General features: G+C 43.6%; 1 protein-coding gene across 34 annotated transcripts in view; it reads left to right on the forward strand.

The window, feature by feature from the left end:
• The window catches only part of Spats2l (spermatogenesis associated, serine-rich 2-like), a 173,678-nt gene that overhangs the window by 136,468 nt on the left and 22,057 nt on the right, over positions 1 to 15,153 (forward strand). For all 34 annotated transcript variants that reach the window (XM_087566174.1, XM_087566164.1, XM_087566165.1 and 31 more), the window contains 1 exon segment: positions 14,735 to 14,793. In XM_087566174.1, the coding sequence (XP_087422300.1) occupies positions 14,735 to 14,793 (59 nt within the window).

Raw genomic sequence — 15,153 nt, forward strand, 5'->3', positions numbered from 1 at the left:
ATGTTTATTATAGAGAGTTGAACAGGAAGGCATGGCTGTTCCATACAGATCAACGAAAAGGCAGGGCTCATTGTATACAGATGGGCCAAGGAGGCAAGGTTAGGTAGTAGGAGTGTCCTGAAGGCAAATAGTCTTCATGCCTTAAACATCCAGGTGGAGAAAGCTATGGTGACAAATCCTGTCCACATCATCCACATTCACACATGGATCAGAAAGAAAGGCTTTCCCTCGGAGCCTCGAATCCTGAGGAGAAGGCTTTGCCATTACTCCACAGGTCTTAGTTCTGGGGTGTGTGACATGGCCAGCTCACTCCTAGCAGCATAAATGATCCCTCAGGACATCTCTCAGTCGGGCTTTTCTGTCTCCTGTGCAAGTCCATCCATTTTCCTGCAAATTTTGAGATTTTGTTTTTCTCTAAGGATAAATACTATCTATATGTGTAAATATACACACACACATACACACACATGCACACACACATACACATATGTATACACACACATGCACACACACACATACACACATACACATATACATACACACATACACATAAACACACACATTCACACATACACATATGTATACACACACATGCACACACATTCACACACACATACACATACACATATGTATACACACACATACACACACACATACACACATACACACACATACACATATACATACACACACATACACATAAACACACACATTCACACACACATACACATATACATACACACACATGCACACACACACATACACACATACACACACATACACATATACATACACACACATACACATAAACACACACATTCACACACACATACACATACACATATGTATGTATACACACACATGCACACACACATGCACACACACATACACATACACATATGTATACACACACATACACACATACAGATACACACACATGCACACACACATATATAATACATATAATATATAAATGCAATATATTATATATATAATTTTCATTGTTGTTATTGCACCAAAATTTCCATCTGTATTGCTGCTTTGTTCACTATAGCAAGAAATTGGTACCAACCTAGTTGCCCCTCAACAGATGAGTGGATACTGAAAACGTGTTTAGTTTTAAATCCAGGTGGTTCTCTTTTGCATCTTCTAACACCTGAACATCATGGATTACAAATCTTGTAGAAGGGGCTACAGCTCTAATGCCAGAGCAGTCACTGCCGCTCAGCTGGTGAATGTCTTCCCTATAGGAGACGTTGGTCTGGCAATATTGACTGTCACATGTTACCAGTTTCTAGTAGCAAAAGGCGAGACCAGGGGTGCTTCTAACCAGCCAGGGATGACCTTTTCCTGGGGTTTTCCTTCCTCCCCATGCTCCTATAACAGAGGCATCTTTGGTCCAAGTGTGGATAACTCAGAGGATTCCCTAATGGAAGAGAATGCAGCATGTTCTGTAGTGTCCCCTTGAGGGAAAGGCAGACTCTATAATACCATGAAAGTCTAGCTTGCAGCACCCCACCCTCCAAAGAGAGTCGGGATACAGGAAGGGAATTTCCCATCACTTCCGTACCTCAATGCCTTCCCTTTTCAATCAGTGGTAGGAAAATATTTTTTTCCATACTGCCTGAAACATAACCCTTCCAGCTACACGTTTTAAAGGTCAAATTACATTTTTGCCTCCTTGAGATCTGAAAAACAATTATATTGGAGTGTAGAAAATTGAAGGCTTTGCTTTTCCTTTCTTTCTTTCTTTCTTTTCTTTTTTTTTTGTCTGTTTTTCATTACAGAATTTAACTCAGTCCTTAGAAGAAAATGGAAAAATTAAGAACCGAAGGTTGTAGCTAATGACAGGCAGTCACTTTCGTTAGCCACTCTGTCTCTGCCGGAGTCTTTCTCTCATTTTACAATAAAGCCAAATATCACCGTGGGGACCAGGGTTAGGATGGAGGTCTGAGGCACGTGAAGATGAGGACAGGGGGGAATTGTTCCGTTAAGCGCCTGTTTGTGGTATTCGTCTCTGGCTTCATCCAGGCAGTATTACTGCTGTTCCCAGGCATACGTGGCATATGTCCATCCATTCTAGTGCCAGGCACACTCAGGTGTGCAAGCCCTGGTTCTGTTTAAACGAAATGGAAGAAGGAAGTCTTTTTGCATAGCTTACGGTCCGCCAGTGATTGAGCAAATACTTGGTCATCTAATTGTCCTTCTCTTACCTAAGAGAATCATTAGCATCATGGAGCTACGTACACTTTGATGGGAATGGCGCATATTTGGTTAGGGGAAAAAAGACCCTAGAGTTATCTCTGTATCACAAAACAGATGGCAACGGGCGGACTTGGCTTTTGAGTTCAGTCATATGAGCATGGGGAATAGGTAGGACTCATTGTAAAGCCAACATGGCAGCAAGAGTGAGCTTTACTAGCGTGTCCACGGAATGTTGGCTACTGGAATGGCGTAATTATGCAGTTACAGAGAGGATGCTTCTCCATGCTCCTTGCAATAAGGTACTTGTAAGGGGTTCGCTCGTCCGAGAATGACCTAAGGAGGCTGTCCCTGGTGTTGCTATATAATGGGTGTGTGATGCTTTCAGTCCCATATTTAATTATAAGAGGTCTGTTAAACAGTTGCTAGATTTTTGCCAGCTTTTAGCCTAAACACATAATGAAGATCAAGATCAAGAGGTCAGGATGTGTGGCTTTCATTTCTTCGGTTTTGTTTTGTTTTAATAAAGTCATAAGTTTCAATTGGGTTTTTTATTTTTAAAATGTAATAAGAAGGTTTTTCCGTCTCCTTCTCTAGAGGTGAATACAGCCCTCTCTCTAATCAAAACCTGTGCAAACCAGACTTTCTCACAAATGCCTTTCTTTCTCATCAACTGTGTTCTTCCTAAGTGCCCACCTGTTTCTGCCTTGTCCAAGACGCTATACAAAGGAAATTAAGTGAACTTGTTCCTTCCCCCACAATGGACCATATTATTTGGAATCCTAAAAGGGCGATGTGGGGATGAGCACATCCTTGCAAAGAGTACATGGAGACAATAATAAAAGAGGCTAATAAATATATTTATGCCTCAAGAGAGCCATATGGATGGATTCTGTTGCCGTCTAGCTGACAAATTACCCAAAATGACTCTTTTCCCTCACTCTGCACCAGTGTAATAAAGAGCAGTAGGCGGCCAGGAACCATTCTGAAGCTGTGAAAAAGGGCAAATACCACATAATGTGGAAAAACCCAAGGTTCCTGTGACTTTGCAACTGTGGAAAGTCCCTGAGGTCCAGGCCATTCTCAGGCCTTGCCTTAGTCGTGAATCTATGTCCCTCTACATAGGTGCAGCTCACTCTCTGGAGGCGGAAGCTGATCCTTTTCTGTTTTCTTTCCTCCCTAAGGTTTTCTCCACATTAGATGTTTCCCCAGGGCCTCTGCAGGCACTGAAGGAAGAGCAGGCTGATAAACACAGAGAGTACTGAACTGGCCTTTTCGGTTTAGAGAAACCAGCATAAACAGCGCCTCACGTTAACAGCCTTCCTGGGCCGCTCACACGTGTGATTACCACAATACACTACATCAGCCACACGCTTGGCCCTGACAGCTGCTGGGCCTTAGCTGCAGGCTTTTTTCAAAGGAGCTTCTGATTTTGTTTCAAAATCTGAGATGTCTGAATCTTTTAAGCAAATGAAGACTGCCAGTCAACCAGCTAGTCACATGCTTCTGAGCAGAAGTGGTTGTCTTTCCCTCTTAGAATGAAAATAGAAGGCAAAATTAAGCAAGTGTTCTGTCTGCATATCCCCACAGGGTATGATATCTTTAAGAAGTTATAATCTAGTGCACTTTCACTCAGAGAATTAAGACCAATGTTTTAAGCATCTTCATAGATAGCAAACACATTAGATTTAAAGAGAGCTATTCTATATTACAATTTGAGAATGAATCTTAGAGGCTTTTTGTTGTGATGTTTGTTTGTTTGTTTGTTTGTTTAACCTATGAGGCTAGTAGGAAGTAGGACTCTGAAGTTATTTGGGGCAGTTAGTCAGGTTCACAACAACAAATCATACAGCGAACCAAACATGAAGTCAGTGTAATAGAATTCCTTACATGTGTGCAGCATTAAAATTCCAGTAGCTGTAAACTCTTGATTCTTACTAGGCCATAGTCTAATAAAAGTCACACTTTCAAAGGTTTATTAACCACTTAATTAGGAAGCACGTGGTGTGGAGTTAGACATAATGGGGTTTGAATTTTATTTTATGTATTCTAGTTCAAAAGCAATCGAGAACAAGACAGCCCTTCTGTGGTTTCCTTGGGCTGCATGAGTATCCCTATCTAAGTCGGGAAGTTGTCAGAGCAACTAGAGAAGTCCCAGCACGCTCCACAGTGGACGCTCGCCTAAGTCTCTGTCTTCCAAGTGTAGCATTCAGGAACCTTCTTTTCCTCTCCCCCGGGACACTGGGAGGACTTTCAGCACTTTCTAATTAAAAGTTTCTTCATGCAATATATTATAGTCATGTTCGTTCCCCTCCCCCAACTCTCCAAGATCCTCTCCCCCTCCTCACCCACCTCAATTTATGCTCTGTTTTCCCTGTCTCTTGCTCTCCCACTCACTCTTTTTCTCAAAATTAGAAAGAAAATTTTAAAAAAAAGCAAACACTAAGACAAAAAAGAAACAAAAAGTGCACAAAAAACAAATATGGAGTTGAGTCCACTTTGTACTGGCCTGTCACTCCTGGGCATGGGGCTGCCCTGAGTGTGTGGTTGATACGCACAGTGACACTCCACTGGAGAGAACTGGTTCTCCCTTTCCCAGCAGGTACCAGTTGCACATAGCTTCTTGGTTAGGGGCAGGACTCTGTCCCTTCTCAGTGCCAGGATTTTGTGTTCTCTCTCTCTCTCTGAGTGAGTGAGTGTGTGTGTGTGTGTGTGTGTGTGTGTGTGTGTGTGTGTGTGTGTGTGTGTTAGCCCTGTTGTGTCTGGAAGATGCTGCTCCTTGGTACCCTCTAGCTCTGTAAACACTTCGTATGTGCTGGATCCTGGGTATGAAATGTGTGAATCTCGACACAGCTTTACTCTTCCTTGAGTGAAGAGAGAAGAGAAGTAAAGGGACCCCATTAGGAATGGCTACAGCTGTCACCAGCACAGGTCACCCCACCTTCCTGACTTGCCATGTCTCTCTGCCTCTCTCTCTCTCTCCCTTTCTTCATCCATTCATCTCATGGGTAGCAGACTGTGCCCTCAGTAGCGCTTCTCAAGCTTCTTTGTGAATGAGGGGCACCTGAGCCACTACCCCAGAATTGACCCCAAAAATCTGCATTCTGTGCATTACACTGAGGAAGCTAACCTGGATACCACTGCTGGAAAACCTCTGCTGCAAATACTGAAGGATGAGGGTGCTGTCCTTCCCTGAAAAGGCTTGTCTAGTGCGCACAAACTGAAATGAGCAACACAATGAAAACAGTGTGGCAAATAGTACAGTAGATCATCGGGTGCAGGGGCTGGGTGCAGGGACCGGGTGTGAGAAGTGAGCCCTGGGTGCAGGGACCGGGTGTGAGAAGTGAGTCCCGGGTACAGGGACCTGGTATGAGCAGGTGAGCCCCAGGTGCAGGGACCGGGTTTGGGCAGGTGAGTCCTGGGTGCAGGAACCGGGTGTGAGCAGGTGAGTCCTGGGTGCAGGAACCGGGTGTGAGCAGGTGAGTCCCGGGTGCAGGGACTGGGTGTGGGCAGGTGAGTCCCGGGTGCAGGGACCGGGTGTGGGCAGGTGAGTCCTGGGTGCAGGAACCGGGTGTGAGAAGTGAGTCCCGGGTGCAGGGACCGGGTGTGAGAAGTGAGTCCCGGGTACAGGGACCTGGTATGAGCAGGTGAGCCCCAGGTGCAGGGACCGGGTGTTAGCAGGTGAGCCCTGGGTGCAGGGACCTGGTATGAGCAGGTGAGCCCTGGGTACAGGGACCGGGTGTGAGCAGGTGAGCCCTGGGGGCTATATAGGAAAGGATTCATCTAGGAGGTGATGTTTGAATCTTGAAGGAAGACTAGAAATTTGCCACATAAAGAAGGGAACAGAAGCATGCACGGTCACAGTGTCTGAGAGGATGGAAGGCCCCGGAGCCTCACTCCACCAATCGATAGAGTGTGAGTGAACACATGCCTCTCAAAACAGAAAATCCACTTATAAACTAGACACAAGAACCACCATTCTTCTGTAGTCGGAAGAGTAGGAAAGTCTCCTTTTCAGTCTTTAGTGTTTATTTGACTTCCCGACGTGAGCTACTTAGAACAGGGCGTTAACTGAGACAACTGTGCTCGCTCGACTAGAGGGTCCTGGTATGCATCCTCTCCCCCTCCCTCTTCACCCGAGAGCCGGAAGTCTAAAGCCTGCCAGGTAGCCAGGCCTGGCTGCCGCTGGTTAGATGTGATGGCCCTGCTGATCCTTCAGGTACCACACTTTTAGGACTCAGGCTCAGCACCGATGATGGCATCTGCACAGATAACAACCCCATCCCAATTTGTTTTCCAGAAACAAACAAACAAAACAAAACAAAACAAAACTAAAACTAAAACTAAAAAAACAAATGTTTTTGGAAAAAATGTAGCAGAGTGTAAAAGCGGCTGGTTCTATCTGGTACATGAGACAAAGAATGGTTATTTATTTTTGTCTTGTTTTATATGGAAACGTTTGATTTGGCCTTGCTTTCTTTAATGAGGGTGTGAGATGAAGTAAAGATGGCCACACCCACAGATTCCTTTCCCCTTCTATAGTGTGGCTTTAAAAGACGGGGAGGGCTAAAGTCTTATCTTCTTACAGTGAAACTGAAATGCAATCACTTTCTTGACTCTTGCTTTTGATAGAAACAGACCAACCTGAGACATAATTAGGAAAGAGAAGAAAATACATAATGACTAAATCTGTATATCCTCAGCTAAAGAGTTGGTGCTGTAGATTGTAGACTTGGAGCATTTTATTTCTCTTGTCCTTTTAAAACTTCTAGGAATGTAAAGGAGTCCCACTGGGGTTTTATTGAGATTAACTATGTCTGTTTTGAGGAACTCCGGAGTCCGATATTAGAAGTTCATCTGCAGTCTGCAGGTCTCATTCCCAAAATGCAGCCTAAATGGTATAGTCAAATAGTCATCAGTTGTGTTTCAATTATTATATGAATCAAACATGAAATATGCTAAGCTAAGAGACATTAACACATTATATCAAATTTCTGGTAAAAGAAACCAAAATAAAATGAGCCTCAGCCCAAGTGATAGACTGAGTGCAGCTGTTCATATCTGGGTAATTGCTTTGCCTTGTAGCTCAGTGTGCTTTGTGCCCGGAAGGTCAGCTATCTTACCTCTTTGATGGTTGTGGTTAGTGGGAAACTTTCAAAAGCTCGTCTTTCTACTCAAGACCTGTGTTGGTTTTGTGTGTTTAGTGAAAAACATTATCAAGTCTTTAGAAGATCCATTGTTGTCACCATTGTTGTATTCAAGGGGAAAAAATCCTGTATTTCCCTTTATGAACAGAATTTAGGTAGTTGTAAAATGCAAAAATCTATAGAGTAGAGAGGATGGCAGTTGGGGAATCCCAGCAATGCAGCGAAAATATAAATAAATACAGCCACCTACTCTTAATGCGGTCAGGGTTCCGTCTGCTACAGTGGAAGTGGGTAGGTAGGAGAGGCTTTTCAGTAATGGGGTGCACTGCTGGGGACAGAACGGTATAGGAAGTAAAGGAAGAGTAACAGTGGCGCCATAACTAACACAGGGTACAGGGGAGGGCACCAAAGGAGAGATCCTTAAGGTCAAGAAAGGAACTTGGGCATCGGCAGCCTGTAAGATCGGGGTGGGGTGGGGTGTCATCTGCAGCTAGAGCTGCTGACCCTCCTGGCATAGGAATACAGAGCACACATGTTCTTGCTGCACTTGTGGTCATCAAGCCAAGGAAGAGACTCAGTTGACAGCTCTCAGTTGCTGAGAAGTAGCTGAGGTAATCCCTTGACTAGTTTTGCCCTGATCTCAAGAAGGGCTTGAGTATTTGAGTTGAGTCAGAAATGGAACTCATAGACCAAGTTCATGGGCCTTACATTGAGAGGAAGGTCTCCTGCTCTTCCCTAGTGGGTACAAACCCCTCATCCAGGGGACAAAGACCTCTAAGCTATTGGGCAGCACAGACGCCCCCTCCCATCAGCACTCGGGCTCATGAAGAGCAGAGAACTCCACAGTAATAAGGAGCAGAGCCCAGAGTGGGGTGGGGCTTTTCTTCTTTAATAAATAAAGACAGGAAGAAAGGAAAGAAAAGTCTTATGCCAGGAAGTCTTGCTTTAGGGCTTATCGCTCATTTGCATGCTCTCCTTGTGTGGTGCAGGCCAGCAGGGCTGAAGCATCCCCTAGCGTTTCTTATCATCCCTTCTCCCCAGCACCTCGCCTTTCTGAACCAAGGGGACTAGGATACAGGTTTCTTATACAGCCTGCTTGCCCTCCCTCCATCTCTGTTGTTCCTGGTTTGTTGGCATAGTAGGCAAGGAGTTACAGGAGCTCCCTCCCACTCAAGCGCACTGTCCACAGATGCTTCTGAACCACAATTGTCTGAGATCAGATAGCTCCCAGCAGTTTCTCTTTAAAGGTTTCCTAAGGCAAAGTATCAGAAGTGGAACTGGCCTCCTTTTAACTCTTCAACATCCGGTTCTACCCGATGCCCATACTGGTTGAAGTTCTGCTTCATGATTTGTCTTTCAGACACGGTTCTCGACCGTGATGGCCCTGTGGGTTCCTGCCCACCAGAGCATCTTAACCTTTTAAGAACACTCAGCCTGTGGGCTCATCCAAGCTTCCAGAAGAAACTGTTTTGGTTCCTCCATGCCTTGGTCTCTAGAATTAAAGACAAGTCCTCCACAGAGCAGAAAATCACAAATATATTCCAACTGAAGAGCCTCTCTGATTCCTTTTATCGCCATTATTAGTCCCCTATAGAAAGAATCAAGACAGTGGAAACATTTTTATGAAATGACACTTTATCTTTGTGATTAACTATATAATACACTATAAAGATTTTGCCATGGTAATCTCCTCCTTACACCTTATTGCTTTGGTAATAAAAGCTTTTTTTTATGGCCACAGGATAAAATTTTATTAGCCAAGTAGTTTAGATAAAGGAGATGTGTTTTGGAAGGGTAGGAAGTGTATGTTGGAAACACGTGAGCTTAGCATGGGTTTTATGTTCAACTCTGCTGATGGAAAACATGCTGGATGAACCTTAAGTCTATACCAGTTAGAAGTGTGTGTTCCTGTCGAGTACGAGATCAGTACTGGAAAACAGGGCCACTCAGTCTTCAGGCTCTTGGGTTAATGGGAAAGCACAGGTTGCAACAGAACATAATCACCAACTCACTCTTTTGATTCTGAGTCAAAGCCTCAGTGTTTGGTCAACATCATTGCCCTTTAAGTCATCAGCTTATATCTTAAATGATGAGAGCCATCCATGTGCAAACGTGTATATGTTTTCACACAGACATGATTCATACGTGAGCATTCTGGCATGCCCATTATGTGCTGTGCCGCAGAAAGATGGGTATCTTATATTCCTGTACAGTTCCACCACTGTTGAACATCCTGTAACCGAACAAGAGTGTAAAGGTGAAGCTTTTAGCAGCGTCATTAGAGGTTTGTGAGACATTGACAGTTAAGCAAAGATTTGAAGAAAGAGCTTGCTAGATGAAGAGATGAATTTAGGGAGGAAGGGAGACATTGTATTGGAGGCAAAGGGCGTGTGCCAAGACTCTGTGGTACAGATTGAGTAGGGTTCTTGCCCCCTGTGGTATTGGGAAGCTTCAGTGAGTTCCCATTTGGCACTGGCCCGCCAGCTGAGGGACCTGGCCCTGTCAATCAGCCTTCAGTACTAGTTAGGACTGGCTCTCACCTTGAGGCAACAGCAAGCTGATATCTACCTACAGAAGAGAACCTCAAAAGCAGTTGTGACCTCTGCTTCCCCAGTAGGACTCTGGTATGATGCCCCACTCGCCCCTCCCTATCTGATAACTCCATTCCAGATTTCTGCCAAGATGCCCTCCACCCCTTTCCAGACTGCTGCTTTTGTCAACCAGCAGCCCTTCAGTGTGTCTGTCTTTGTCCTTCTGAGAAGATCGAGTCATTCGAATAGCCCTGATCCAATCACTCTCAAAGCATCCCAGCTTTGAAGGCATTTTAAAGGCTTCAGACATGGCCATGCCTTTTTGACCTGCTCTTAGTCTGGGGCTCAGTATGATGTGATGCTGGCTCCTTACTGTCTGACAGCCTACCAAGGGGCAGACTGGCCTGCACTAATTTTGTCTGCCACATCCATTTCCCTTCCACAAGCCTAATGCCTCAGAATCAAAACCCAGGTACCACAGGTCCACTATAATGAAATTCTCATGGGACGATCACGTGGTCCCTCCTTATGCTGAGTCCTGAGTTTGGTGTGCTTCTGTCTATCAGGTCAGAACAATAACCCTGGGTGTGAGTTTTGAACACAGTCATATAGCAATTGCAAGGCTGAATTTCTGAGGCACCTGAAGACATTCCCTTGTTAGAATATCCACAGGAACAGAAGCATGCTTTGATGCCAACCTCACAGGCTTTTTCCCATTCCCAAGTTTAGAGTTTACTGTGTAAACCTTCATTCCTCCTGTTGCTATCCCAGAAGTTCTGAACTAACCATTGTGTGACTATCAGGCTTTGTACAATATGTGTTCCACCTGGAGATATGTATTATACCACAGATGGCCATCTTGTAAACTCTCTGAGCGTGATATTATGTTAACAAATTCCACCAACAAAAACTTAGTACGATCATGTAACTGGTGAAGAACTCAGGAAAGGCCTCTTCCTCAGAGTGGTCCCTGCCCACCATGTGTAGCCTACAGACCTCCCGACTTCCGAGATCTGTTCTTTGGGTAAGAACTGGGATGGTGAGGCTGGTAACTATGTAGAGCCTTCTGGGCTTCCTGTGTAGTCTGCACGTTTTTCAATGACTGACTATCTGAAGCCAGCCCCGTCCCATGGATGGTTCTCCCTCATGTGTGCTGTGTATGTCTCTAAGAAGTCTGCTAGATCTTCTTTCTTCCGACCGTCACATTTTTTTTTCTCTCTGTCTTACCCTCTTGGCCAGTCTTGTAGACGTCTCACATCTCTGCAAAAAAAGAATGTAGAGTTCATAATGATAAAAGAAATCCCCCACATTTTATCCCCAGCCTCCTCTTCCTTTTCTTTGTTTCCATAGCTGTACTCGCAGCTCCAAAACCCTTAACTGTCACATGACAAGTTCTTAGAAAATATTGGCCAGATGAATTAATGTTTGGCAGCTCATATCCTCTCTCTCTCTCTCTCTCTCTCTCTCTCTCTCTCTCTCTCTCTCTCTCTCTCCACCATATCTTTATATAGCATCCCAAGCCTTATGCAACTCTGTGTCACTCTTTGTCAAGAGCATGCAGCACAAGTCACCTGTCAGTCTCTCATGGGCTCCATTATTCTGTTAACCAATAAGCCAGCTGGGGTGGCTCAGCCCTTGGGCCCATGAGTTTTCCTGGCCTGCCTTTCCGTGTTCTGTGGAAATCTAAAGCCTATATTAGGATGCACACATTTTAAGGGTACAAGTGGACTCTACGTTCCCTCACTTGCTGTGCCTTCAGACTTTCCATCTGTTTGTCCCTGCATTGGTCCAGGGGTGGGACCCAGACACTTCAGTCCCATGAGTGCACCCATCCACACCATGCCTAGGAAGGTGCCGGCATCCCGCAGCTGTGTGCAAGTCCGCAGCAATGCCTTAAGATGGCTCAGGAAACGCCCTGGCTCTTGGGACTTCTTTTCACTATTCCACTCCTGAAGTGTTCCTGGGTCTTAGCCTTCTTGCCAAATCTTCTGTCTTCTCTCATCCCTTTCTGTACTGAATAAAGTTTCAAAACATGTCCCCAGGCAGAGTAGTTTAATTATTTGTAGTTTGAGCTCTTGACCCCAATTTCACCTTATCTCCCCAGTAGCTTATCCATTAGCTCTTGTCTCCCTAAACTGAAATGGAAGTGCCCTCTTTAAGGAAGTTGTAAAACTATAAAATAAAACAGGCACCACAAACAAAACCACTCTTGTCTCTATCGGGGCAACATCTGTAGTCTTGACAAGAAAAGCTATGTCTGCTTGGAATCAGGGTCTCGATGCCGCCTGACACTTCATACAGCTGCTCAGTGTATGCCGATTTATACAGAGATGGACCTTAAGAAGAAATGTGAGGAACTGGCAGTAACAAAGACTGCAGAGAAAGGAGCTGAGTCTTCTGGGACAGGGATGGAGTCTAGACTCCCTTCTCACTATTTAACCTTTCGGTGCTATCACGTGCCATATTAAGACACACCGTCATCATGCCTGTGCACCATAAATAAAGAACACTCAGACGACTGGTTCACGAAAGTGCTCAAACCCAGTGACCTTTAGCCATGTGCATCATGGGGACTCCTGATGCTGTCTGTAGTGGAGGGACTGGGCTCAGAGCCCAGCCTTGGAGAATGTGCTTGTCACCGAGCACAGCACTGTCCATGGGATTTCCTGGTTGAGAAGGACTGAACTCTTTAGCAGACATTCATCACTTGCCCAGTCTTAGGTCTTGCCATCTTGTTCAGAGTCCTAAGTGGTTAGAAATCCATTCACAAGCCACTTCTTACCTTGACCAAAGAATAATCAAGAAGGAAATGTTTAACACTGTAAATTTTGAAAGTACAGGTGGAAATCTAAACTAATGATAAACTGTAATGTATTGAAATGCATACTCCATAAATTCATAACTAAAAGTATATAAACAAGAATAAAAATTCATTGACACCTTTGGAGATGCTAAAGACCTAACTGGCTTGAAAACAGACAAGAAAATCAAACATTTTCGTTACCTATAAAAACTATACTTGATGATAACTAAACGATTGGTAATCTCGACTTCCCTTTGACACCATGGGGATTAAACACAGAACTATGATCATGCTGGCCAAGTGCCATAGCATGAACTAAGTCCAAGCCTATGAAATTTCTCCTTAAAGAAAGAGCTCAGCAAGTAAATGAAAGATTCATACAAATCAAATATTTCCTACAACCCTTGTTGATATAGAAAGACATTTATGGTTATTAATAACAAAATGAAGAATGTCTTGTATTCAATATGTCTTTATTGGATGATGAACGACAGATTTGAGATATCTTCTGGAGGAATATTACAAGTGTACCTGTGTCTGCAAAAGTCAATCCTGAATCATAACAAATTTCTACATCTAATAATTTAACAGGAAGCATAAAGAGTAGGTTTAATAAAACCATAGAGATGTAATTAGTAAAATTCAGGCCTTGAATAACTCTTGAGGCCAATTTGGTATCTTCAAATAAATGACAAAAGAAATGAGAAAGCAGATGAGAGGTAAATGGTAGATTAAAGACATTTAAGAGAGTCATTCAGTTGCAAGAACAAGTCTATTTTAGATCTTGGAAAGATTTAGGGGTCAGTTGTAGAAACCTGAATATGTAGAAACCTGAGTAGATATCTGGAACATTAAACTACTTATTAATGCTTTAGGTGATGAAGTAATATGGTTAGGATTTCAGCAAGCCTCTAAACTTCAGATGCATGTATGTATGCAGACAGATAGATGATGAAAGATAGATAATAGTAAGATAGGTGATAAATTAGAAAGATAGATGACAGATAGTAAGATAGAGACATAGATTGATGATAGAGAAAATACATGTGCACATACCTAAATGATGATGATGATGATGGTAGATGACAGAGATAGAAAGGTAGATAGATGACAGATAGGTAGATATATGGTAGATGATAAATGAGTTAGATGATAGTAAGATAGAAAAAGATAGATGGATAGATAGATGATAGATAGATAGATAGATAGATAGATAGATAGATAGATAGATAGATAGATAGATAGATAGATAGATAGATGATAGATACAGATAGATGAGAGATACATAGATACATGGATGACTAGATGGATGGCAATTTGTTACTGACTGAAAGTTAAAAATACAGCTCACGTCTGATTTGATAGACACATCTGAAGATATAGAAGGCATCTGCACTATGTTGTTGCTTTTGGAGAGTAGAACTGGAAGATTAGGGGTTGGGATGGGAGAAATAAACTTGAATAATTGCTTTCATTAATAAGCTATATGAAAGAAGTTCACCATAACCTTGCCATGATGAGGGGATGGAAACTTACACTTGTATTACAGAGCTGGCAGGGGCAGCACCCTTGAGCAGGCTTGCTCAAGTAGAGTCCTAGGACTGACTGCATCAGAACTGGGCCCACCTCTCTCTCCCTAGCTAGAATCTCAGAAACAAAAACACAGACATTTGGGGATGGTCTATGATGACTTATGTGACCAGCTTATCAAATCCTTATCATTGTTTTGGAGTTTTGGAATGTATAAAGAACATCCTGGTTTAAATGCAACACTGAGCACTTCTGAAAGTCAGAAAGGCCTTGTCCTTTCAGATGTGTTGGCAGTGAATTAATCAGCAATGTCACCAGTTCCTTGGGAACTTCCCTTTCACGTTGCTTCAGTGTTAGAGAAAGAGTTCTCTCCTGGAGTTGTTGCACAAAAAATTTGGGGGTTAATGAAAATCATTGTGTGTGTGTGTGTGTGTGTGTGTGTGTGTGTGTGTGTGTATTTCCATCACTTGTTGAAAGTTTAACTTTAAGCTCTTGTTCTTTTTGTTTCTGTTGTTCCCCAGCATCATTGACAAAGAAGTTTCACTGATGGCAGAGATGGATAAAGTTAAAGAAGAAGCCAGTGAGTAGCCCTGTGACTGTGTGATGAGGGGGTCTCCCACCCAACCAAAATCAATCCACGACTCAGGGTAACAGCAATTTGGGGCAGATGCTAAAATGCACACTGAAATATTGGTGGGTGGACTCTGTCACCCCAGGCAGCTCACTCATCTCTGTGTTTCTGTCCCATCGTCTGGCCAATAACAAAGCCACGGCGCAGTCCTCACGCGGGGAATGCTCACTGGGGAAGAGGTGTCTGCTGAGGTCTTCAAATGCAAGGGAGTTCCATGTGCACACAGAACTGGAACTCAATTATATTTAAAAGGACAATGAGTTTAGTAGTAAATTTGTATATATGTGTGTGTAGTGTGCTTTTGGGTGG

This window comes from Rattus norvegicus, chromosome 9, assembly GCF_021556685.1.
Source record: "Rattus norvegicus strain SHRSP/BbbUtx chromosome 9, alternate assembly SHRSP_T2T, whole genome shotgun sequence".
Classification (NCBI taxonomy): Eukaryota; Metazoa; Chordata; class Mammalia; order Rodentia; family Muridae; genus Rattus; species Rattus norvegicus.